The sequence below is a fragment of the Galendromus occidentalis genome, unplaced genomic scaffold (assembly GCF_000255335.2).
Source record: "Galendromus occidentalis unplaced genomic scaffold, Mocc_1.1 scf7180000077488, whole genome shotgun sequence".
Lineage (NCBI taxonomy): Eukaryota > Metazoa > Arthropoda > Arachnida > Mesostigmata > Phytoseiidae > Galendromus > Galendromus occidentalis.
Window position 1 is genome coordinate 913020 of NW_003805476.1, and position 21112 is coordinate 934131.

At 53.0% G+C, this 21112-nt stretch overlaps 3 protein-coding genes across 3 annotated transcripts; 1 reads left to right on the plus strand and 2 right to left on the minus strand.

Annotated features, from left to right (window-relative positions):
• The first annotated feature begins 239 nt into the window (after positions 1-239).
• LOC100903087 (sodium-dependent glucose transporter 1) lies at positions 240-2246 on the plus strand. The gene is made up of 8 exons (XM_003746163.1): positions 240-311; positions 414-540; positions 643-801; positions 921-1069; positions 1158-1380; positions 1487-1672; positions 1759-1907; positions 2034-2246. Exons 1-8 carry the CDS (start codon positions 240-242, stop codon positions 2244-2246), a joined length of 1278 nt encoding a protein of 425 aa, XP_003746211.1.
• A 2682-nt stretch (positions 2247-4928) lies between these two features.
• LOC100903233 (uncharacterized) lies at positions 4929-15194 on the minus strand. Its single transcript, XM_029112281.1, has 9 exons — positions 14938-15194; positions 14662-14834; positions 8256-8336; positions 7912-8051; positions 7632-7695; positions 7324-7589; positions 7091-7232; positions 6228-6487; positions 4929-5267 (listed from the first exon to the last, which is right to left on the minus strand). Exons 1-9 carry the CDS (start codon positions 15192-15194, stop codon positions 4929-4931), a joined length of 1722 nt encoding a protein of 573 aa, XP_028968114.1.
• Positions 15195-17853: 2659 nt separating this feature from the next.
• Positions 17854-20541, minus strand: LOC114828375 (uncharacterized). Its single transcript, XM_029112258.1, has 2 exons — positions 20440-20541; positions 17854-20027 (listed from the first exon to the last, which is right to left on the minus strand). Exon 2 carries the CDS (start codon positions 19785-19787, stop codon positions 17931-17933), a length of 1857 nt encoding a protein of 618 aa, XP_028968091.1. The 5' UTR covers positions 19788-20027; positions 20440-20541; the 3' UTR covers positions 17854-17930.
• Between the last annotated feature and the right edge of the window lie 571 nt (positions 20542-21112).

Here is a 21112-nt window from a genome sequence, read left to right on the forward strand (position 1 = left end):
CGCTGCAATCACTCTGGGTCCGAAGGAGATCTTCCGACCGATAGATCGTGCTCGAGAACGTCATCACAGCTCACTAATGACAATCTGAGATCTTTCCGCAGCGCTTCCCGCGCTCCACGACGACACCACAGATCCGAGAGGTGCTTTACGGGGATCCTCGGACGCCTGAGCCGCGACAGTGTCGTTGTCAATCGATAAGGTTCACTTGATCGATCGGTCTGGAGAGAGCCGGGACAGAGATGGCTGGAAAATCGAAATCGAAGCTTGACTGGTGGCACAGCATCAATCAGGTCATGGTCATGTTTGGAGTGGTAAGTCTAGATCAAGCTTCCAGCTCGTCAAATCAAGCGATGGAGAAAAATGACGAAGAGAGGAAATCGAATCGTAAAATTAACAAATTCTTTGATCGGAAGGGACTCGGGTTCGGCATCTACGGACCCTCTCTGATGGATCTGGCCGAAATCTACTCTTCACCACCGCGAGACATAGCTCTTATGAATTCAGCGAGGGCTATCGGGATGTTCCTCGGATCCTGCACCGGTTTGTTCTTCGAAATTCGAATACGGGGATACAATTCGTTCGACTGGCTTCCGCTTGCGTAGCTTTTCCGGACGATTTCAAAACGAGAAATTCATTCCGCAGGGGGCTTCTTCTACAATTTCATGAACGATCAGATCTTGACATTGATTTTCTTGATCATATACGGTGCCGGGACGGTGGTGACGCCATTGCTCCCGAGCATATGGTATCTCCATGTATGTGGCTTCGTCGCAGGAACATCTTTCGGAATCGCCCATATCGGTGAGTTGATACGGGAACCCTTTACCCTCTCCGTGGGATTCCGTGATCCGATGCTGCCTGATTCGTTGTCATGCCGTGGAGGGGCCTCACGCTCAGTAAGCGAGTTCCTCTTATTTCAGGAGCTCAAGTACGTCTCGTCAAAGTGTGGTCCGATAAAAGTGCATCGGCAATCCAAGCATTCCACAGCGCTTATGGGGTGGGCTCAATGATCGGGCCGTTCTTCGTGGCTCCTTTCCTCAGCCTGAAGGACGATGAGGACATCATGAGGGTAGGCAGACAGCCTCAACTTCTACAATTCTTTGTGCGCTATAATACATATGTCGGGTCCTTGGCATTAACGAAACTACTCGAAACAGGAAACACAGCTCCACATTCCGTACGCTGCCTTCGGCTTGCTATACGCAATGGTAGCGGGATCTATGATCGCTGCGTACCTATACGATCCGGCGACAATCAAGAAAACGAAGGTTGAAGATGAGCACAAGGACGATCCAGCAGGCAAACGATCAGAGACATTCCTCATGGTGCTGCTCTTCATCTACCTCTGCATGTGTGTCAATTCTGAGCACACTTTCGGCAGTGAGTATCGCCCCGGGTCTAGCAGCTTTTGTCCTGATCAGCTTTTCCGGATGAACTCTCCCGGTGATTTCGAAGCTGATGCTCATCGCAAGCATCTCCATTGCAGCCTTCATTTCGGTTTATGCAATCAACAGTCCTGACCTCGAGTTTTCGAGATCCGAAGCAGCATATATCGCAGGAATTTACTGGTCCACCTTCACCTGCGGTCGGCTCATCTCAATTTTCTTGGCCGCCCTGTTTGATCTGCAACAGCTTCTAGTGCTCTCACACTCATTGGTCATCGGGGGATCGGGTAAGGAACGCGGATCCTGGTCGGTGAAGTTGCGGTCTCATGTGATTGTCTTTGAGATCATATGTATTAAAAGCTGAATTTCGCAGCTATGCTGATCGTGTGGAGGAGTTCCGAGGTCTGCGCATGGATCGGATCTGGCATCATGGGTCTCGGTCTCTCGTCGATGTACGGCGCTGCCAGTGGTCTCGTCTTCGAGTATGTCCGCATACGCCACTCTTATGTGGGCGCAATTCTGGTAATTCCCGATTTTGTTAAGGATTTCCATGATAGAAAGCCCATGAGCTTCGCTCCTCGTTATTGGACTTCTCTGTGCATCGAACTATCCGACTCCGACCCAGTTTGATTTGTGTCCTACTTCCAGGCGGCCGCGTGTCTCGGACTCGCCATATCAGCTCACGCCGTCCCTCCTTTCATCGGAACTTGGCCCATGTTCCTTCAGTACTACATGGGGGTAGGAAACGTGTTGAATACGCTAGTTTTGGTTGTGATGTTCCTGGCTCTGAGAGGGCGAAGCAAGTTGACCGCGAAGAAGGAGGAAGCCCAAGAAATGAGTAGAGAGAGCGTGGTCGCCTGAATCTTCATTCCGATCGGTCCTGGGACCAGTTTGGCTTTCGGAAGCGAACCATCCATGTATCAGTAGAACGGAGTATTCAATCTCATTGAATAAAATGAAGAGAATCTCATCAAGCCCTCGACGATGTGGATATGCCTGCGGAGAGAATCACGAAGCATCGAGCGCATTTAATCCCACAACTTACCAAAGCAATCAGCCTGGGATTCGCGAAATGATCTCCCGTGTCCCGGGACAGCATTGGATCACCTGCGAGTCGGAGTAGGCAAAAGCTGGCCAGAGATCAATATTTATCGTCCGGAACTCGGCCGTTTATATATTCCTGAAGTCTTTCATATATTAAAAAGGTTCTTCCTGGAACTCGGCCTTGTGTCAAATTATCGCTCGATATACCCCTTGTACACAATGGGAGACGGCTGAAATATTGGAGGAGACTCGATGTAGACCAGGGAAAGTGTTTTATCATAGCGCCACATCAGGTGAAAAGGGACTGTCATACGAGAAGCTTGTAGGTGCAGGGTCTCATTCATCGGTAATAAGGGAATACGAAGAAGCTTATTCACGGCCCGCTCACGTGTGAATACCTTTTTGAATAAAGTGGAGTTTGAGTGGAGATCAGGTCCGCAGAGTTATCCGTCGACGACTCACCAACAGAGCTGAGCGCCTTCTCAAGCACCGAAACTCCCGCAGACTCAATGGTAAATCGCCATTGTGCCCCACGTCTCGGAGCTTGGCGCACAGCTCTGGTCATGAGTTCCAGAGCTCGAGCCTTTGACGAATCCCGTAAGTGAACAGCGGAATGAATCCAATCATCCATCATCTGCCAATTCATAGCTCTTGCGATACTTTCACGTCTGGGGCAACCCACTGGTCGGGACCTCCGCTGTTCCTCCGCACAGGTTTCCGAGCTCGTGGGCTTCCGCAGTTACCCCAAAACACCAGAGAACAAGTTGTTATGGAACATACAAAATTTTTATTCATCCTAGAATGTCTGACAGAACGCAGCGATCGATTCCGAATTCCGAAGACTCGGTCTACTCTCTGAATTAATTTCGTCCACCGCCTCCGCAATTTGTGCCGATATGCTGAGAGAGACAAAATTCAGGCTCAGTTCGGGGTACGAGCCTGGCGTTGGGAGAGGTCTTCGGGTTGGGAATGGCTTTAGAATATCTACTCTCGCTCGCTCAACCACACACGCCTTCCTTCTGACGGAGGTCTGCCCTCATTGGCACAGCATCGAGAATCTTCTGCTAAAATTACATTTCCGATAGACTCAGGCGAGGTAATTACGTCTTCATCTCGATTATGCAAATGCCCCCTTCAACGCATGCGTGAGTCTTGCTCACGGTCGTCCTCAACCCAGAATTACAGACAATCATATTTTCCAGCATCGAGATTATCCTCTTTTCAGTTGAACGCACACCCCTCTTGTTCTGATCGCATCGGAAGTGTCAGCTTGACACATTCGATCCTCCGCCTGTTTAGTTGAACCTGAATAATTGTTCATCTTTACAAAAAGTCTTGCTAAGATGCTTCTCCTCATGGATCCCGCGCTTTCCAATATTTAGTACCAGCCAAATTCGAGTCCTAGTGATCTCTGATCCCGGTCGAGCATTTATCTTCATCCAGAATTCGGTTAAGTCTTGTGCTTGCCTCGGTGCTGCGCTCCTGGAATTATTCCCGATGCGAATGGGATAGTGCCCGAGTGACTATTTTATGCGAGGGAGTGCGGAAAAGCCGTATTGAAATTGACATTTACTCGCCGGCCCAAAACATCGCGCAGCTCCCCGGAATTTCGTGGTTCATGCCCCGCATCCGGGCATTATAACTACTTCATAATAATTACAGTGACATCCCCGTCGTATGCTCGCATATTTCGGCGAAAGTTTTAGGATGTTGCGTCTGCCCACGCCCGAGGAGACTCCTGTACAAACTTACATCGCGTTACCGTGAGACTCCTCGCCGATGCGCGAGGACAAAGATAGCTTCCCAGAGACCGAAATCCCTAGCTAAATTGTTTCCCTGCTCGCTTGACGTAGACTTAATAATGAAACTTCTCTAATATTATACAAGACAGAGAAAAAAATCGTCTCCGGCAGAGGTGAAGCCCCGCGAAGCAGTAGACCCACAGCCTTGGGCGCAGTGACATCTTCAGAAGAACACAGCGGTTGACCATTCGGTTACCCTTTCGTACAAAGGAATTCGCTTTTTCAGGCTCATCGTCTCATCCTCCCGAGCTGTCGACCTCAACGAAATTTTCCTGAGCAGCCGGCGGTGTTGATCGCGCGGCGAACAGTACCGACAATCGACCGGCATCATCTGACTCCGCACCGCCGCGCCGGTCCATCAGGATCGATCATTCTTACCGATGGAATTCCACCATTGATTTTGTTCCGGGTAAACGAAATAAAACAACCGAGTGATGAACTTCTTGGCGTCCAGAGGTTTCTTCAAGGCTTTCATTCAAAGGTGTGAGTTTGTGTTCGGCGCTGTCTTCGGTGAGTTTGAAGTGAGTCTCTCGAGAACCAAACCGAGACAACCAAGAAGTCGGATGTATTCCGAGCCGGTTGACAACTCGCCCGTGAGGCCATCTCGTTGAGCTCTTGTCGACATCAACAGCAACAAGAACATCGTCAACGATAGACTGCGGCGAAAAGATGGCGTCCGGCTCGCAACGCACAGCTACTAGACTAGCGTTGAATAGGGGGGTGGAGGCGTTCTTCTGTACACCGCGTCGTAAGGCGGAGGGTCATGCACTTGAGGGGCGCTGGCAGCTTGCTGTACACCTGCGGATGAAGCACCCGCTGCCGACGTGCTCTGGCCAGATGAGGAGAACGTCGTCAGGGTTCCCGTGGGATTCACACTGTGGGGAGGTGTGGGATCGGCGGGCGGGGCGCTCGGTGTTTGAGTGACAATGGAGAGTGATGTCGCATCGGCCCCGATCGCGAGCGTGGGTGCAGCCGACTGGATAATTGTTTGTTGAAGGATACTTTCGTTAAAGCGATTCCGGAGAGTTTCCCGAACCTGCGAAAGAAATAGAGAAATCTACATGAGGCTCGACCGTGAGGAGGAGAGCGGTTCGGTGATTTCGGAACTCAGCGGCTGCGAAAATTTAGTAACTAGTCGGAAGTTCCTCGGTCCTTAAATATTACTCGATGACTCGCCCCGGAAATTCCCAACTCCCACAGTTCCTAAGGTCGTTACCCGGAGCGATATCTGATGAGGATCGTGAATACTCGCCATCGATTGAGATCAAAGGAAATGCGGAGCGCATCACGAGCATTCCTTACGTGACGTGCTCCGAGTCAGAAGGGAAAAAAATCTGCCTCTCTGCCCGTGGACTGATCAGAGTCTTTTCCACTGAAATGGTAACGTACGGTGACCCGCCACGCTAATGCGTGATCGTGCAGCGAGCTAATGACCTTCATTACTTCGACCTGCTCGAAGGAATCGGACACCGCCCTGCGAGGTCGTTCGACCGAAGGTCGCGCAAGCATTCCGTTCCATCGAGTCGGTGAGCTGTCGCCGTTCTCTCTGGACTTTTCCAATCTGATCACGGGAGGAGAGGAACATGTGCTGAACGAGAAAGCAGATCTCGAAGGTATCATTGCTGTTTCTATCGCCCGGGCCCTTGCAATGGTGCCAACAAGCGGTGTCTGGGCTACGCTTCCTACGCATGGTAGTAGATAGGGCATAGCGGGGCAGCGCTAACAGAACGCTTGGTTCCTTTCTTCAGCGGGACTCGCGCTCCCCGAGGAATCGTATATCACATCAGAACGTCGCGCTGCGGACACAGATAATAAAAGAGCCGACGGGAGGGACAATGACCAATAAGAGTAAGTGGTCAGTGGGTTGCAAGCCCGCGCGACGGCAGCAGCGGCTGCTCCGGTGACCGCAGCTGCTCCAGTTATAAAAAAGGGCCAAGCCTTGAACGGAACGTCGTGATGAAGTGAATTATTATCGACGACCGATGATGGAACTCACCTGAGTATTTACATGGTGGAAGTCGGTTTCGAACTCGTCGGGATCGGAGCCTCGTCGTTTGCGTCTCTTCGTCTGCTGCTCCAATCTGGCCTGCGCTTTCTTCTGAGCACAAATCCGCCTCCGGTGGCAGCAGCATCTCAGGCACATGATTTTCCATAACGAGCACCAAAACATTCCAAGGAATCCTCCTAACGCTACCAGGATTCCCTTACCCTCGGTTCCTTCTTGAGCAATCAGATACACCACCCAACAGAGTTCGCCTGACAAGGAAGGAGAAGAAAAAAAAACTCGTATTCAAGGATCATCTGAGGATTCTTCGGAGGAATTTCATTATGTCCGTGGTATCTCAGCAACGGAAAACGATATGATCTGCCAAGGTCCGGTCGTGCAACTTGGAGAAGGTCGCCAGATCAGACGTCGCTCACATCAGTCGACATTTAGTATACGACGGAGGCGTGTGGGTTTGACGAAGCTCAGCCCGAGGTGCCGAGAAGTGTATGATGGAGGAACAGAGGCGAGGAATGATAATTTTCCCCTTATCTCGAGTGCGACGTTTTCCATTGGAGCGACTCGCGAGCCCGCAGTTTGATGGTGATGATGTCCAGTGAGGAGGAAGTCGCGGAGCGAGACAGCTGTCGGAGCGTTATTTCGCTTCTCCAGAGAGGGGAGAGCTGTCGTCGACCGGAGAGACACCGGGGAGCCTAATGGCAGCGACTTATTGTTCTCTTCAAGTTTGTTCTTGGCTACGTGTATTTTCCGCGGAACAGCTTCTCTCCGCGACCCCTATCTCACAAGCGAGTCGCCCATTCACTTCCTCCAACGCACTCGCTCAGTTTCGGCCACCTAGCGAGTCATCAACTTACCGGAGGCGATGAGGACCAACAGAAACGGTAGACACTGTCTATGGACAGGCAGCTTGTGGGCGTATTTGCTACTGGCCGGGAGGAACAGGAAAATTGACGAGAAAAGCAATCCACTGACTGCTAGCAGAAGTATCCCAACTTCCTAGAACGATCCGAAGAAAAGTCTTCAGTCGCATGGAAACATTCAACGCAGACGAGCCGCGAGCTCGCGTATCACCTCCGTGTTTGCCTACCTTCAACGACAGCTTGGATGAGGCCTGCTGGACGAAAAAGAAGCCTGCGGCTCCCGTCAGTCCACAGAGGAAAGCGAAGCCCCACGCGGCTATGCACAGCGAGCAGCGATGATCGTACTGGTCATCGTAGTATTCCTGGGGGGGTCTCTCGGCCTCCATGGCCGAAGCGGGTCTCACCGTCGGAGCGGCTCCGGATACACCGGGGACACAACTTGCGGCGGCATGGGACGCCGCCGGGGCCGTTCCCACCGCCGCCGCGGCAGTTCCTATTGGAGCGGGGTCTAGGGCTTGAGGAGTCGATGCGGGGCCGGTCTGACTCTGTGGTGTGAGTGGTGGTGGTGCAATACCCGGTTGGAAGGGAGCTGCCATTTGCTGCGAGGAGAGAGGAAAACGATAGTAGGAGGAGAGAAACGAGGAGCCAGCGACGAGGACCCGGAAGGTCGCAAAAACGCTGTTGTCATCACAAAAAGACGGATAAGACCGAGAGAGGGGGAAAGAGTTCCCTCGATCACAAGGAGTTCAAACTCGTTTAGAACGAGGTCTCGAGAACGGAGGAGACGACGACCGGCCTCCGAGTCGCTGTTTTACCTGAATGGGAGCTGGAATTTGAGTGGGCGTGGCAGCCTGGGGCACCGCGTGAGCTTGGATTGCCGGAAATTGTGTGGCAAGTACGTTCGGCTGCATAAACTGCTGTGGCGGAGGCATGGTCGACGGATAGTACGGATAACCTAATGAAGCCAGATGTGAGAATTTAGACTGGACGAAGCTAAAAAAGTACGGCGCTAGTTTTCCCAGCGCTTTCCTTGGATACCATGAGATGTTTGGAAGACGGCAGAAGGAACCAGGGCCAAGAACTTGGATCTTCATCGGAGAAATTCGCGGAGCAAGTCAATGCGGAGGGAATATGAGTGCGAGCGAGAGGAATAACTCACCTGGGTATCCCGTCGGATAAGCTGCAGTCGTCTGCATGCCGCTATACTGCAAGTTCATTGTAGGCTTCATCGTGCCCGCATCTGCAAAGAGGGAAGAACATTGCTATCGTTATCGTCTGTGAGATCAGTGCGCGAAAAATCGTCCCCCCGGTAAAGCGTAATGAGTGGAGGGCTCCATTAAGGAGCAGTTACCACCACCAACAGCTCTGTATGGGTTCGGTTTTCCGGCTGACTTGTGCTGAAAGCCGACTTGACGAACGTTCAGATAGCACCCCGGCGAACGAATGAGCCCTACAATCGGCCGACCGGGAAAAGCTCTCTTCCCCGTGATCCTGTCAGGAACGGGAAGGAAACGGATAAACTCCTCTGGCTCTACTCAAATCATGCGTGTCCCGGTCCCTATCCGGACGCTCAAGGGAGACTTTCTAATATGCTGACTGAACGGAACGTACGTTCTCCACGGCGCCTGACCGACGTCGACGCTGAGGAAAAGTCCAGAGCCTCGGTGGAGCAAGTATATCGGGGACCCGGAGCAAGCCCGTAGCTCGAATCGCTTCGCTAGTTTCTTCCGGCGGCGTTTGATGGCGCCGAGACTTTTCTCTTTCGAGCTCTCGAAAACATTCGGAGCTCTCATTGCGACCACGACCCGACGGTGGCCCCGATTCCGTGGGAACGTTTATGTAAGCGAATCAAAATTCAGGGGAACGATTTGACTTCGATCCGATCGTCATCAAGCTCTCGCTCAGGCGTCGTCGGCCGCACGGAGAGTTTCGCACTCAGGCGCCCTGGGACGTGGCAGCAGGGGAACGCAGCCGACAGAAGCATCAACGAAAGCACCGACAGAGGAACGAGGAGGATCAGAGAGTGGTTTCTCATTGGGTTTTAATTCACGCTCGTTCCCGAGTCGCTCAATTAGAAGCCCATTGCTTGATCGAGTGCTTCCGCCTCGGAGCAGGCAACGTTTGCTTTTCTTGTCCCCTCCCAAGAGAACCGAGGTTTGTCTCTTGTCACCAGTTCCTCTTTGCGTCCCCGGATGACACACCTGGTGGCTAGGTCGAACCACGTACGGTACGCAGCTGGCGCGGCTTCTCCCGTCCCAGCTGCAACTTCTTTCCTGCCGTCGAGGAAGGATTGCTCATTTGGGCTCGGCTCCGGGACCGCCATCTAATCAAGCGGTAGGTTCTTCAGTGCGGAGTTCCGAAACCTTCCCCGGGCCCCTTATAGGTCTCGGTCGCCTGCGATGCAAGACCGTCCGCGTGCGGATAATTTGTAACTTCGCAGCTGACGACGACTAGCTGAGTGAGTCAGTGAGTGAAGGCAGGGCCAAACGGAAGCGTGCGACGCCAACGCTGTATCTGAGCACTGAACGGATGTCTTTTCGGTGATGACGGCGGTAGCAACACTGAACGAGAGTTAGGCCAAGCAAGTAGGAGAAGGGCGAGCAGCCAGCCGCCGCCGACGTCGCTGCTTCGTTCAGAGGAGGCGGTGATGTGCGATAAGCCTGGGACAAAAGCTCCCTACGGTGGAATAGGATGACAGCAAGAGGACATCGTTGCGGCGGCTTAGCGTTTTTACTATTGGGTCGAGGAAGCAGCGGCCCTACTCTAGAAGATGGGGCAAGAAGAGCAATTTATCATGACCACGGCGGAGACCATCTTCACTCTTCTCTACCGCTAATATTGTACTTGATCTCCCAATAGACGTGAGCGAGGACGAAATGGATCATCCGCATGGATCCATCGATGCACCGGCCGGACACAGTGACGATCGGGAGTCGCCGAGGCTGCTTTCGCGTGGGAGGAAAGTGAATACCGCGATCTCGACGCTCGAATTGTCGCCAGATTCAGGTGCTGTGGTTGCTATGCGACGAGAACTCGATCCGATCGGGAGGGAAGGAACTCCCGGTACGTTGGGAAACCGATGCTTGAACTCCATCCATGAGAATGAGATTCTCCTCTGAATCGCAATCCGTCATCGACGTTGGGAGCTCGCCGAGACGTTCACCGTATGCTCGAATGTGCAGGGAACGGGCGAACAGCGGACGCCTCTCGGCGAAGATAAGGCCTAATTAAAATTCATAAAAACCCGGAGTAGCGGCCAAGGAGAAGACGGCTGCTGCTCAATCGGTGGCGAAGTGAAAATATGCGGAGCCGGGAAGTGGAGCAACTCGTTTTCAGAGGCTGAACTCGTCAGCTGATTCATGGACATCGATGACGAGTGCCGCCGCTGCGACGCGATTGGATAGCCCATGTTCAGACAGGTTTTTGTCGAGGGAGACTCGAAGCCCCTCCGACGTTCTGCAATTGATTCGAATCGACCCGACCACGCAGCCTCGCCGGACGGGGAAGCGTGGGATTGTCCCATAGGGGCTTCTATATCAAGGTGGGAGCTAGCCGTCACGAAGAACGATCGGGACTAGCTCTGAACTCTCTCGCAGCAACTTCAGAAATCCATTTCGTTGATCAAGTCGCCAGTCGGTAGGGGTCGGGGGAGCCAGGCTACAGCTACGGTCCTAATCCTGGATGTTTTTTCCCGCTTCTGTGTCTTATGCGTCGTCAGCTCTGACGTCACTTAGCTCGGGAAACTCGAATGGGAATCACACACATTCTGTTCTTCTCCGGAAATGAGCTCAATCCAAATCGTCGTAGCAGAGTTCGCCTGAGGGACGAGACGAATAGGGACGTGCTTGCTTGGAAGCTGGTCCGGTGGTCCAAGAGGCGTGATGCGTGTTGCGCAACAAAGTTTCGGACGTCGTATCGCTCCAACATCAGGAACAAGGGAATTGTGATGGATGACGTAATGACAAGCTCTCACAAAGGCACGTCGCTGCGTTTGTCCGGGTCAATCGAATTGAGCGAAACGTTCTTGTCGTATTCAAATGACGACGACGAACTAATTCACTTTTCAGAGACGATGAGGGTCTCTAGCGAACCCCCTCTCAAAAACAGCCAACTAGCTAGGCAGCGGAACGAGAACACAGAAATGGGAGAAAAGTCCTCGCGTAGAGATCCCGAGTCTGGAGTTGACGTGCGAACGTGGAGGACAGGTCGGAATGGAACGTCGAATCGGCTCCGTGCCCCAACCAAGCAATTTTTCGGGGACACTTGAGAGAAAGAGAACGTGATTCGGATCGCTGCAACACGCTCTGAATCGGGGCGAACATTGATTCGGATCGGCGGAGCCAAAGGCGCACGGGTTAGTATTGGAAAATATTTTTCTTCCCGCAGAATCCTTTCCCTATTGGTTTCGGTTGCCGATTCGATGAAAGAGTAGCGGAGGATGATTGATGCTACGCTTATCCGCGGAGTCTATGTCCATAAGCGAGTGAGGCTCCTCCGTCCGTGGTGTGGATCTCTGGTCGGACTGAGACTTCTGTGACGTTTTGAGGGCTAAGGGTGCTCTGAGGCACCCGAGTCCTCTCTATGAGAATCGCTCTATTCTTCGAATTTCTCTCTGATCGAAGTCAAGTCCGCGGACGATGTAAATCTCGTCGTCGGAGATGTTTTCAATTCGAAATCGAGCGCAAGTTATGCCCGAGTGATACTCGTGTTGCGTATTCTCGAAAACGGTCTCTCTGCGGTTGTTCGCTCCGACGGAAAAGGAGCATGGAAGGGGTACGTTCCTCTCGGCTCGCAAGCAATCGAGGCAGCCAGTGAGCTAGCTAGCGAGCTCCTACAAAGGTTGCCTAGAGTACCTTCAACGATAAGAAGATGGGACACTTGACCCTTAACGTCGGCAGTGCTTTCGGTCGTCATTCCCGTCTCTTCAGCGACCGCCGCCGCCGTCGACGACCGTCCGCGTCGGCTTGTTACTGCACGTCGATGCTGTTCCGCGGGAGGGTGATAAATTTAAATCCCGGGGCGATACTAATCGCCTTGGGCAGCAGCAGCAGCGGCGGCGGCGGCGGCAGCAGCGAGCCCAGGAGAACAATGGAAGAACGATGCACGGCGATCATCCTGCGAATCAAGCTCCGGTAACAAAAAGGAGAAAAAGCGATGCTGGATCCTCTCCGCTCGGGATGGTTAGGGGTCGTTCACTCCTCGAAACGCTCTCTCGGAGCGCTACGGAAGAGGATTTTCCGATATGTTTATTCGGCCGCAACAGAGTGGCTACGGATCCTCGGGCGGAATCGACACGGATCCGAAAGTGAAACGCAGCGATTTCGACACGGAACGCTTCGCCTCCGATCGCTTCCTCTCAGGATACAAAATCCCTCCAGGAACGAATCCTTCTCCTGGAGTCACAAATCCCCGGTCGATATTGCCCGGTAGAAGATTAAAGGTTCAGAGAGATTCCCAAAATGCGAAGCATCTTCGATTCGCTGAAGAAAAAATCGCTCACCGCAAAAAGCATCTCCCGTATCCTGTGCACGACTCAGAGGCAACTCGGCATCATCGCCAAGAGTCCGCCTCCGCTCCTAGCTCCTGGTCTCGGGGTGGTTATATCCTGAGCTTCTGCTGCGGTAGTCGAATGGCTGCGATCACACAAACTTCCACCGTCGACGTAACAAACATAGCGAACAACTACACTTCGTTCAATTCAAATAGTCGTACAAGGCATCAGCTTCACTGCTGAGTAAGATGCCGAGAACGGGCTGGGGCCCTTCCTGCTGGAGGGCCGAGGAGACCAAGAGTGAACTCCATATTGGGCGAGAGAACGCAAGGAGGAGGGCAGCGCTTGGTGAAGGGAACTCTATAGCGGAGCTCCGTTACTCACCCACCTCCCACTCCACTAGCCCTGCGTCCTGAATCCACCCTACGGAGCATCCGAGCCACCGCTAACCATCCGAGCCGTTCGCCTCTCCACCTGATTTGAATCGCTTACACCTATTTCTGTAGCGACAAACGAGTCCTACGCTCGCTCTTACACTCCGCAGCAGGCTGCGCAATATTTGCCTGTCGGCCCGTAACCCGGAAGTGGCGACACATCAACATCCATCGTAATAAGCTGCCTGCAGTGGAGTATATTAAATCAAATACGCCTCGCTTTACGCTGCGACCTCTCGCGACCGCGATAGGCGGAGTTCATGGGGCTGTAGCTCCGACCGCGGGATCCTGCGATGTAGAAACGGAAACTCATCTAAACGGTCAATTCGCCGACCGACTTCGATAATTATCGCTGGATTGAACGATCGGCCAGTGGGGACGTTTTCAATCGATTTTATCGGAACGCCTCGAAAAACACCAACGCTCCGCAGTAAGATCCATATGCGAGACTCGAATTCCCGCGCCTCCTGCCCGTCAACCGCTTCCCACCAGCAAGAAGATTCTTTCTCACAACGCCTCCACGGCTGGACACAGGTCGGAATTGCTTTGGGGTAACGGAGACCAGACCATGGGAGCCGATGCATGATAGCGTCTAATTTCTCAGTCAAATATCCCCGAGAGGATTTAGCGGCCGCAAGCGTTGTTATTTTAATATCAGCGGGCTTATTATTACGAACAGGGCTTTACGCCCGGCGGCAGTGGTGAGGGCGAGGGGCCGGAGGCACCGTCGGTTGTGAGCTCCGGTGGTTGCGAAGGTGGTCTGGAGCAACGCAGTCCCTGGTGAGACGTTATCTGTGAAAATAGCTCCCGCTCGCAACAGAGCTGGCAACCGCAATAATTCTTTCCCATGCCGTTTGCGAGTTGATATACAAAGCCTCCTCAGCCGAACCGTCTCCACGCCGCTTACAGGCGCCCAGAGTAAATCTCGAAGAGGTGACTCGAACACGAACGTAAGTACGTACGTAAGCCTTTCCCCCCATGCCAGACGAGCGGATAATCTCCACGTCGGGTCCCACACGCTGCCGAGCATTCGAACTAAGGCAACTTCTTTCCGCTCGATCAAGGAACCGTTCCGACGCTTCACTGCTTGTTTTCGCGGGGGTGGTTGGATTGATCGTCACAGCTTCGTGATCGGGAGCATCTGGATTTCCGTCCGGAGAGTCAAACGTCCTCTCTCGAGGATGTGTGTTCTCCCTCTCATGATTCCTGATATACTCACGTGTCCCCAGACGCGGAATTCCGTCGTATTCACCGCCGCTGCGTCCCTGACTCCGACCGGTCTGTGATGCACCAGATTGACCGGGATCCAACGCGGATATTCGTTGAATCAGTTGAACATTAGTAATAAATGAGACGAGATACCTAATAAATTGTGGAGCTGAGACTGGGACCTGCGGCTAGTACATGTAATTTATTTCATCACGTAAATGAACATAATGAACGATCTCCCTCGAACGACTCATCGGCCATGGACGTGATGAACAATTATCTCCCCCGAACGGATCATCAGCTCCATTCGGGCCAAGGAGACGCATCGAGCAAGGCAACAGCGTGATGATGACGAGGTTCCTAAAAATCGGAGACTCTCCCCTTCTTCTCCCAGTCTCCATATCTCGTCGGCTCTGGGCCCCTGGGACCACCTATCTCTCCAGTGACCTTGTTGATATGATCTTCTGGTTGTTCGGGCTCATCCTTGACACTTCGTTCCTCAGATGTCTTTTGCTCGTCTTTCTCCGTCTTCTGCTTCGAGGCCGTGCTTTGCGAGGGTTTGTCGCACATGGAGCGCACGGCTTTCCGGCACAGGGGTGCGAGTCTGCGACCGACGAGCATCGTCTTCCGCTGATTTCGAAGAAGTTAGAGGACCAACAGACAGAATCGTCGTCGAAGTTCGATGCCACGCACTGAGTCGATGCTACCGCGCTCCGACGGAATCTTTGTCGTCAGAAAATCCGAGTCGAGACCATTCTTCCTTCGCCATCAGCTCATTTTCCATACGGCAGCGAAGATACTCTTTCGCGAGGTCCTTGCACGGAGTGGAGTCGGATGCGTTCTCTTGCAGACAAAGGAGATATTTGAGGACACCTTTCTTGCAGTCTCCGTCGTGGTCAAGCGGGAAGCTTCCTTTCTCTGGTGCTTTCGGCGTGAACGTTTTCTGACTGAAGGTGTAGCTCATTTCAACAACGCATAACTCGACGGGTACGGAGTTTCGCGCAGGGCTGACTCACGGATCGAGCGGAGTCGGTGCTCACTACGGGCCGAGAGGCCGAAAGAGAATAGAAGTCGAATGATGCGACGTTCGAATCTGTCACGGGGAGGTCCTTAGCTGGGCGGTCCAGCATCCGGCCGGGGTGCTGGAACCTCAAGTACGACCGTGAGCCTGAGTTGGGCCGCTCAGGAACAAACAAGGCGTGTGATCCTCGTTCTATCAATGTTCCGTTCCACTGACGAGAGGAGACTTAGGATCATGGATGAACTCGTACGGGGAGGTACTTCCCTTCTCCCGCTCTTTCCTCGATTGGGCTAAATCCTCGAGCCCCTCCTTGATGCTCTCGGCAATGGTCACCTGTATGTGCTTTCAAATGAGCGTATCTTCCGGAGGACATTTTTCTCGGTCGCAGAGCATTCTGCGCGCGCGAGAAAGAGGGGCCCAGAGACAACCATCAGCGCTGTCCGGAATCGATATCTCGTTTGCGAGGGAATCCATTTTATCCTCTCCGTGGTGATTATTATCGGAGTTGTAGATCCGAAGAAATTCTCTAAAAAAACCATGTCTCCCAGAGCGCTCATCAGGAGACGCTCCAGCCCTGAAAGAACTGACGCGGCATCGAGGGGATCGGATGAGCGTCTGCTCGCCGCATACGATTGCTCCTTACCCGATGAGGTCACTATTCCCAGACAGTCGTTTCATCTCTTATCTCTAAAAACATTACCCGTTAGCCACACGGGCGAACGATCAGGAGACGGAAATAGAAAGGTCAGTCGCTCGGAAGGACCGGAGCTTTCGAGACGGCAGAGGAGCCATCTTCGTGGAACACAGACGCAGGCTTCTCTAATCGCGAGGGGAATGATCGCACAAAGAACACCCACCGGAGAATCGCTCTTTGCCTCAGCCGGAGCAACCGATAGAGTAGTGAGTGCGTGCCTCCGCGTGTCTATCACCGATCGGATAGTTTCCTTTTGTTGCGTCCTTATCTACCGCATGTTGTAAGTGGCGAGATCTGACCAGGGGTCTGAGAGTGACTTGGCTGACATCGTAAACGCAGCGGTCGAGCCGAGGACGAGAATACAAGTCGAGTGGGACGGTGTCAAGAATCGTCTCGGTACACGCCAGGCGCAGTGGCGGATCCAGGGGGGAGGGCGGTCGGTCGGTCGGTTCCTCTTTCCTCGAGGCTTCCGACCTCCTTTACTCCTCATGTAGAAGCAGGACCCCGGTAGCTTGACGTCCCCCTCCCCCCCCCTCAGAGGATTCCTGGATCCGCCCCCTGCCCGACGAGCTGGTTTTCATCACCGAGGTTATTCTTGAATCGCAGTACCGCGAAATCGACCATTCCTGCCTGTAAATGCTGCCGTACCGTGGCCTTATCCACGTGGCTCGCTGCTCCGAGTCGGTTCAGGCAGGAATCGAGATGCGGCGGTATTCCAACGGCAGCTTGAAAAACAGACGAATCAGCACGCACGTTTCGGAAGCGAGATTCACCCCGAGTCAGTTGAAGAGTCGCAACAGCCGTATTCGCTCCTTGAAAAATGGTTCCGCGAGTTTTCTCTCTCCGGGGAAGCGAAGAGAACAAGAGGAGCGGAAAAAGAAACGTTGGCTGATCGGAGTCTGAAGGCGTAAGACAAATGCCTCCTGAGTCTTCGTTGGGAAGTGCGAGCGAATACAAAGGGGATGATGTGCTTGAAGAGGTTGGGGATTGTAGCGAACGACTCCTCCTCCGAGGGATTCGAAAATGATTCGCCCAGATATTCTCTACCGCGAAGAGGGTGCGAAGTCCGCGTTTCCGACGTCGGCGTCGCCGGTCTCGCTTCATCTTTCCAATCGCGGTATCCCAAAAATGCTGTCGCTTCCGTGACTCGGGACTCGCTGACCTCTGACCTCCTTGAAAATGTTGGGAATGGCCTCCCTGGTCCCTGAAGTTTTCGAATCGGGAGGAAATCAAACTCGACTCTGATTCGCACGCTGTGGATTCCATAGCGAAGACAGTCGACTCAATGAGCGGCCTCGTCAGCTTCAATGTCACCGCTCTCCGCCTCCAAATCCAATCTGGATTTGAGTAAACAAATCAGGAGCTCCTATTCGTGAAGTGAAATAGATTTCCGTGCGATGCGTCTCGCAGCCGCTTCCTTCTGCTCCTCTTTTATTCAGTGCATTTCCGATTCGCTCGGACGGCTTCACCTCCCGGGTTGAGACGATTTTCGACAGACTCGTATTGGGAATCGAAGATGGAAGAGGGCACATAAATTAAAGAACCCACCGACACCGGCCTGGGGTAGGAACACCTCCTTCCACGAGCATGGACTGACACTCGACTGCGGAGGCACGCTTTCAAAGACGCTCGGCGAGAGAGCGGCGGACGAGTGTACAGCGCGAGGAGATGAATGAAGGAACATTTGGCGAAGAAGTCTATTTCGGAAAGCTAAACCAGACGCTCGGAGGAGCAGAGTTCATCAGCCCAGGCGTTTCCTTTAACTGGAGGAAATTCTCTGAGGGAAAACTCTCGAAACCTTAATCTTATTCTTCCAAGTTCACGAGCCGCCCCAGATTTTCTGTTGGATTTCCTGGTTCTCTGCTGAATCCTGAGCGTTGGTCAGTCAGAAGGGAAGAGCTCATCGACCCCTTATCGAACATACCACGCTTATATTTTATCATCAAATAAGAACATGAATATACAATGATTCGGTACGTGTAGCATTACAGTTCGACAGTCCATCTGCCTCCAGGTTCCGACGAGGTTATATCGCGAGTTCTGTCCTTCCACTCGGCGAGGACATTATGTACATGTTTCCAGTAATGACGGATAGCCGTGCCCAAGCGCTTCACTTCCAGATAGCGACCGTTGTACTCGATGGCATGAAGCATCAAATTCAGTTCGGGACCTTGCCTTGCTGACTCTATAACGCCGTCGATGGTGATGTACTCGTTCGCTTTGAGGTGCCGCAAAACATCCATTGAGTCATCATCGAGCGTGGCCGTAGCGGTGAAATAGCTGGTACTGAGTTTAACTTCCACTTTGACTTTCTCAAAGGAGCTAACTCCCAGCTGAACGAAGCCGTCGTCCAGAGACCACGTCTCCAGACCGCAGGCTTCCTGCAAATTCGACCTGGACACGAGCCGGACCGAATTCAGGTAACAGGTGCCATAGATTCGCATTCCTTCCAGACGACTACAGGCGACCATTGCTTCGAGCGATGGAGTCGTTCGACACGCGTTGTAAATTTCCTCCGACGTCGTGTCCTGTGGCGTGAAAAGGATCCCGGGCGGAACCTTGTGGAACGCGTAGAGGGTCATGAGGAAGACAAGGAGGATTTTAATGGTCTTGGGAATATGAAACGTGACGTGTCGGTGGAAAACGAAGATCAAAGTTTTCAGGATCGACAGCCCCTGCAGGATCGGGGAATACTCGCAGGTGAGGAAGGCGAACGTAAAAACCGAGCAGTCGTGCAGGATATAAATGAGGCTGCACGCGACGAGAGTCATGCTCAGTGTAATGATATTGTCCTGCCACTCGGCTTTGGTTAGAGAGAAGAGACACGACATGCACACGGTCGAAATGAGTTTCAGGAGAAGAGAATATCGACCGATATACTGGTCTGGCACGCGGGACTTGGTGGCCCACAGGTGCAGGTGTTGAATTACGTCGACCAGGGAAATAAGATACGTCGTGCAGCTGAATACGGTCAGCGAGACTTTTGCGAAACTCAGCACCGATAGAACGATCATGGACGTCACGCAGAAAAGCGACAGGAGATGAAGTTTGATCCTTATCCACCAAATCCTCAGCCGGAAAGGCAACGGACGGTCCCGATACTTGGCATCGAGCGCCATCACTTGCGAGTACATTCCACAGGTGAACAGCGTCGAGTAAGTTTTTATGCTGACAATTAGTAGGAGAGTGCAGAGAAACGCAAAAAACGCATCAATCATCGGTGCCAGTTTGTGACTCAATAGATGATCGAACGCCGAGAGATACCTCAAACCGGTCAGACCGCCGACCATGATGGTCACCGCGAGGGCCACGAGGTCTCCGAACGTGTTCTCGAAACACTGCGAGAACAACGATTCGCATTTCGGTGCGTCGCCCGAAATCAGTTTCTGGATTTCCGCGGCCACCCCGTCCTCGTCGGCGTTCGTGTACATTTTCTTGAAGCGCGATGCAATCCGCCGCGAATACGTTGTCGCGAGCTCGTGGCTAGAGTAGCCTTGTTCGATCATATTGTCCACAAAAGGAGCTAGAATCTGCGGGCAGTAGCGTCGTTCGTTTATGAGCATGGCGACCGCTGTCTCGTCGCCTCCCCGAGCCGCCTTGAGGAGCCAGCGGAACGCGAGCTCCATGGCGATTCCGTCGGATTTCGGGTGTTCGGTGAGCACTTTCTTCGCCAGCCACACCATGCTGAACGTGCAACCGTCCAACGCCAACTGGAGTCTCATCTTGCTCTTCGAGTCTGTGAAATATTGACGGCGGTCGGGCGCTCCGTTCGGGTAGAGATCTTCCAGCAGCCGATCCATTTCCGCCTGGTCCGGCACCGTCCATTTCTTCGAGTTGAACATGACTTAGAAAAAAATTCTACGTTCCTCGTTTTCGGCTTTTTCCGGTGGGGAAGCGCTCGATGCGGGGATCACTGTCGTTGCCAGCGATAATTCGGATTCAATCGCTCCCATTCGAGCCGAGTCGGCATCCTATCGAGGAATTCGATCCGTTCCGCTGCCTTCCGTCGTCGAATTCCACATCAGCTGGTCATGCTTCACGTTCGAAATTCACGCTCGATGTCGATGTTTGCCAATTCACTTCTGAGGAGGGAGGGACACACAGTCTATTAGTCACACTGTCACTAGGAGCTCTCCCGCGCGCCGTCCGAGTCGGACATCGTGGACCGCATGACTGATCGATGAATATTCAGAAACACGAGATTCTCTCTACCGGGGATCAGCTCTCCGATACTCAGAACGGAATTAAAGTGCGCGACGTCCGGAGGGACGGTTCACTTCTTGTCCGTTTTCCGGCACGGACACACAGAAGAATATAACGGGCACACTGGACTACGACTAGTTAAGGAGAACATGAGTCGCAAGCGCCGTCCCACTTGCTATCGGCTGTCGCTGATCGACTGTACGCAGAACCGTTTTCGCTGAATCGGGTTCAACTGTCTGTCGGTTCGCTCGACTCGCGTTGGTTACTTGTTGGATGCTCGGAATCTCTTACCCTCTTCAACACGACGAAACTACCGCCACCACCGCTAGTTTGTTGGAAGCTCCTCTACACTTTTGCCAAGCTCTCCGGCTAGCTCTCTGGCTGGTTAGTGATGTGTCAAGAACAAGGCAGACGCCTTCTCCGGTACCGGCCGCCGCTAGTGGTGGTGCACCATCATCAACAACAACAGCCGCAGCAGCAGCAGCTCTGTGGTAGCATCAGCTTATAGCGGCGGCCGAAGAGAGAAGGGCCTCCTCAGAAGCTCCGGACCAAAAACAGCGCGCGCGAGATCGAGAAGGAAGTCGCACCAGATCCCACTCGAGCGGTTTTTCCTAAGCTGACAACGAGACAGCTTCGCCTTCTTTTCCCAATCGGATAAATCAGGAATTGGACTTCTCCGTAACTCGTTTTTTCGCGCGAGCGACGGACGATGGAGGTGCTTCCGCAGTGTTCGTCGTCCCGCGGACGGTCGACCCGGAGACGTCGACGAAGATCCATCAATGCTCGAAAAATCTTTTTTCCTCAGAGGAAATTGATTTTTTCTTCGCGCGGCGAAAGATCTAAATAAAGCTGAGGTCTGAAAAATCTGAAATTCGATTTTCCATAGGTACTCTCACAAGAAGCGGCATATCTAGTTCCTCGAGCAACAGAAAGGAGAACGGTGGCGAGCTGCTGCCATACGAGT

What these genes read in the sequence shown, in the direction of transcription:
- LOC100903087 (XM_003746163.1), top strand. Translation starts at nt 240, where the DNA reads ATGGCTGGAAAATCGAAATCGAAGCTTGACTGGTGGCACAGCATCAAT. An exon ending in TTTCGGAATCGCCCATATCG is followed by an intron (nt 802 to 920) that starts GTGAGTTGATAC and finishes CTCTTATTTCAG; the next exon opens with GAGCTCAAGTACGTCTCGTC. An exon ending in ACGATGAGGACATCATGAGG is followed by an intron (nt 1,070 to 1,157) that starts GTAGGCAGACAG and finishes TACTCGAAACAG; the next exon opens with GAAACACAGCTCCACATTCC.
- LOC100903233 (XM_029112281.1), bottom strand. Translation starts at nt 15,194, where the DNA reads ATGAGCTACACCTTCAGTCAGAAAACGTTCACGCCGAAAGCACCAGAG. An exon ending in AAAGATTCCGTCGGAGCGCG is followed by an intron (nt 14,835 to 14,937) that starts GTAGCATCGACT and finishes CGTCGGTCGCAG; the next exon opens with ACTCGCACCCCTGTGCCGGA. An exon ending in TCCACCATGTAAATACTCAG is followed by an intron (nt 5,268 to 6,227) that starts GTGAGTTCCATC and finishes TTTCTTTCGCAG; the next exon opens with GTTCGGGAAACTCTCCGGAA.
- LOC114828375 (XM_029112258.1), bottom strand. Translation starts at nt 19,787, where the DNA reads ATGTTCAACTCGAAGAAATGGACGGTGCCGGACCAGGCGGAAATGGAT.